At 43.1% G+C, this 3,861-nt stretch overlaps 1 protein-coding gene across 1 annotated transcript; it reads left to right on the top strand.

The window, feature by feature from the left end:
• Positions 1–336: 336 nt before the first annotated feature.
• Positions 337–3,660, top strand: S100P (S100 calcium binding protein P). The gene is made up of 2 exons (XM_005148564.2): positions 337–643; positions 3,377–3,660. Exons 1-2 carry the CDS (start codon positions 506–508, stop codon positions 3,524–3,526), a joined length of 288 nt encoding a protein of 95 aa, XP_005148621.1. The 5' UTR covers positions 337–505; the 3' UTR covers positions 3,527–3,660.
• The last annotated feature ends 201 nt before the right edge of the window (positions 3,661–3,861 follow it).

Here is a 3,861-nt window from a genome sequence, read left to right as displayed (position 1 = left end):
GTCCTCTGCATAGCAGAGGGGACAATCAATGTCTGCTCTTAGCTCAGCACAGGCAGCACCTTGCAGAGACCATAGCTATGGTAGCAAAGGGGAAGTGACATGCTCCTCTTCCTCCTAAGCAGGCCAGCACATACTTCACTGAAGCTGGGCTATCAGGAACAAATCTGATTCTTGAGCAAACAGCCAGTAACAAAATCTGATTTCCACTTGTTAGTCACACTGTGTATCTTAAAGGAGAGGCTGGCTGCTACTGGTGAGCAACCGGTTGTACCAGGCACGCCAGGGTGATAAAATCTGAGTTGTGAATAGCTGTCTGCATAGAGGTGTGTACTGCAAGCAGTGCTCAGATACAGATGTTTGCTAAGGGTTAACTGTCCCTCTGGTGTGCGACCATTGATTGGATGGGACAGTTGCATAAAGAACCCCAGAATAAAACCAGTTTCCACCCTCCAAGATTGCCCTGAAGCTCCTGCTCAGAAGGAAGCCTGACTCCATCAGCAGCAACATGTCTCAGCTGGAAACTGCGATGGGAATGATCATTGCTGTCTTTGACAAGTATGCAAAGGCTGATGGTGACAGGCAAACCCTCACCAAAGCAGAACTAAAGATCCTCCTGGAGAGTGAATTCCCCAACTTCCTTGCGGTAAGAGAACAGCGTGGCATCATTCTTATGTAGCATGCAGACATGGTGTTTAATACATCATAGGGGAAATTATATCTGGAAATACTCAATGGGTTGTAGAAAACTTTTAAATAGAAAAGTTTTTTTGCACATATTGTGTGAAACTGATTCTGATTCTGACTGGGTTTTACCTTCAGAATTTACCTGCTTCTTCGCTTTATCCCTGACTGTATGGGCTCACATCATGTCACAACTGCTGTGAAGGTGGTTACATTGTCAGCAATTGAAGATCTCAGTTGCAGATGGGAAATCTCTCTAAATATTTATACACTTACTTTCTCTAGGTATTTATACTACATCTTGGTGTGCTCATCAAAATGATGCATAAACAGGAACAGACAAACTCAGAGCAAACTCATTTGCATTTGTCTTTAACAGTAAAAGAAAGACCTGAAAAAGTATTTTACAATACACCTGTATATAATAATCTGAGTATTTAAGTAGGTTTTATATATATATATTATATACATGATTTCTCTTTGCAGGTTTTCAACATTCTTACTATATTATAGCAAAAGCTTTATGGCACTGCAGGTGGGGTACTTGATACAATTTAGTGTCTTTCTGTGCGAGCCATATGAAATCACCATATGAAATCCATGCCTGCTGGATTTATGACTCAGACTAAACACAGATGCAGTATTCAGAATAAGAACCCAGGTGGCTCTGGGGGGATAGATGAAAATGGCTTTGAAATAACTATAAAACAGCCCAGTGGTTGTGACCCAGCAGTGTCATGGGAAGTGTCCTACTCCTGATCATGGAGCTGCATGTTATCAGTAGCACTTCCACATACAGAAAACCAAACCCAACAACAAAACCACAGTTCTAAAGGGGAATGGAAATCCCCCAGAAACCTGACAATGTCCTGTCCTGCAGAGGAGTAACTGCAAGAAAGAAACTGAGAATGTGTCTGACTTCACAAAAAATGTTTTATCTGCATTTTCCTGACATTTTATCCATTTTTTGTTATTTGCAAGAATGTTCTGGGAAAGAGAGACTTTTAAATAATGAATATTTCTGCTCTCAGAATTGGTTATAGCTGACACAGCTCATGCCTACCTGGAAAGGTCTTGAATCAGTCAGAGGCAGAAATAAATCCATACCACAGGACTTAGGGAATGGACTCAGTTATGAAGAGTTTCCAAAGAATAACTCCCATATGTTCATTGCAGCAGTAAATCAGAGGCTAAAATCAGCTCACGTATTTCACTAAATAACGGCAAATATTCACTTATACAACTAAAACTGATTGTAATTTGCAAAGTGAAAAGGATAAAACCTTTCAGACACATCCATCAGTCAAATCTAAGGAACTGGTTCAATTTATACTGATTTTAGTGGTGCATATATTTGAAATGAAAGGTGAAATCACAGAATGAGAAACTGAGTTAAATAGATTATGATCAAGAATTGCTTCAGATGTCAATTAAGGCAGTATATAAAATTTCATTCTAGTATTGTAGTGTTCAGCTCAAACAAATCCCACCCGGTTGTTTCCTATATTGGGTAGGTCTCCACTGCCATCCCCTGTTTATATTAAAAACTGCATGTTCTAAAGGCACTGGAGACAATCAGTGCCAGCAGTGGAGCCAAAAAGCCCTTACAAAAACTTCTGTAGAAAAAGCCTTCATTTTCATATACATTTTGTTACCTGAATGGCACCTTGCTTAACATCAGCCTCGGGATGTCCTGGTTTAGTCAGTTCATCACAATTATGACAAGACTTTTCTGCTGGTTTCACTGCTGTAACTCAAACTCAGCATCTCGCTTGCTTCAGGAAGAGCCGGGCACCGAGGCCAGAGGGAGCACTCTAAGCACCCTTGAGGCTGTTTGCGTCTTTGCTGGGGTAGAAAATGCTTAATGAAGCTGAAATTTGACATTTGCCCCAGGAAAGCATCATTTCGCAAAGCTGCAAACTGCCCCTGCTCCAGCCGAGCCTCCCCAGGGGAGCGGATGGGGAATGCCTGGCATTTAATTCACTTCAGGGCCTGTATTACACTGCTTTAATTATAATGAATGGTGCTTTAAACATAGAAAACGTGCTTCTCCATGCAGGTGCATGACAGCTCTGGGTGTAAGAAACCCAGGAAGGAGCACATGCTTCTGGAGTCTGTGCCTGTGTCATGAGGATGCTGGGACTCACACTTGGTCCTGCTGTCACACAGAGCCCCCATCCTGAGCATGAGGACAGCAGTGGCATGTGTTCCCATTGGAAGGATGTGCTTTTAAGGCAGCTAGAGGAGGAGATGTGTGGCTCCCAAAGAGATGGGCAGGCAGAGGTACAGCAGACCCACATCCTGTGCTGGGTGCTGAGCAATGCTTCAATCAAACATGGTGTGCAGGAACTCATGGCTTTATACACAGAGATATAATGCATAAAATAAGCAGAGGAAGGGTGAGAGGGAAGTCTTGCTAGCAGAGTATGATAACCTGATATTCTGGGCAGGCCTATGGCAGGGCTGCATACAGGAGCCATTACACACCACCACCTTCCAGTCAACTCAGTCTCTATCCCCATTGGAAGGTACAACATACCTGATCTGGCATCAGCCTCACACTCCCCAGTTGCCCTCCATACACGCTGATGTAGCCCTAGAGCCCCACAGTTCCCATTATCATGGTGTAGGTAGCGATGCTGCTGCATCAGGGTTTGTGCTGCCTCTCACCTCAACCTGCTCTTTTCTCTTGCAGTCAGGGAAGGACAAGAATGCTATTGACGGAGTCTTCAAGAACCTGGATGAAAACGGTGATTCCCAAGTAGACTTCAAAGAATTTGTCATCTTTGTGGCAGCTCTGACTTGCTGCTGTCACACATATTTTGAGCAGAAAATTGCCAAATAATTGTCAAACTGCTCACAGTTTGATATGGAGCCTCTGCTCCATATGCTAGTGGTATGGATCCCTTCATGTCTTCCATGTATCACCATGCAGTTTGCAAGCATGCTGGGCTGCAAAAATAAATCCTACTGTGCTTATTTCCCTGTCTTGAATGTTAATTTCTGCTCCTTTGTGGAAAAGCCTGGTTTTAACAGCTCCCACTAACTCGTATTGAGTAGTTTCTCTCTTTCTCTGCTTTATAAAACTCTATCCTTAGTCAAAAGGCTCAATATTCATCCAATGCAGAGGCTGCACAAGGGTAGATGCTGCTGGAGCCATGAATCAGCTGGAGGCTGCTT

Source organism: Melopsittacus undulatus, chromosome 7 (assembly GCF_012275295.1).
Source record: "Melopsittacus undulatus isolate bMelUnd1 chromosome 7, bMelUnd1.mat.Z, whole genome shotgun sequence".
Taxonomy (NCBI): domain Eukaryota; kingdom Metazoa; phylum Chordata; class Aves; order Psittaciformes; family Psittaculidae; genus Melopsittacus; species Melopsittacus undulatus.
The sequence above is the reverse complement of the archived record's forward strand: the minus strand, read 5'-3'. Positions and strand labels throughout refer to the sequence as shown.

Excerpts from the sequence above, each read along its gene's own strand:
- S100P (XM_005148564.2), top strand. The coding sequence starts at position 506 with ATGTCTCAGCTGGAAACTGCGATGGGAATGATCATTGCTGTCTTTGAC. Across the intron at positions 644-3,376 it reads AATTCCCCAACTTCCTTGCG|TCAGGGAAGGACAAGAATGC; the intron begins GTAAGAGAACAG and ends TTTCTCTTGCAG.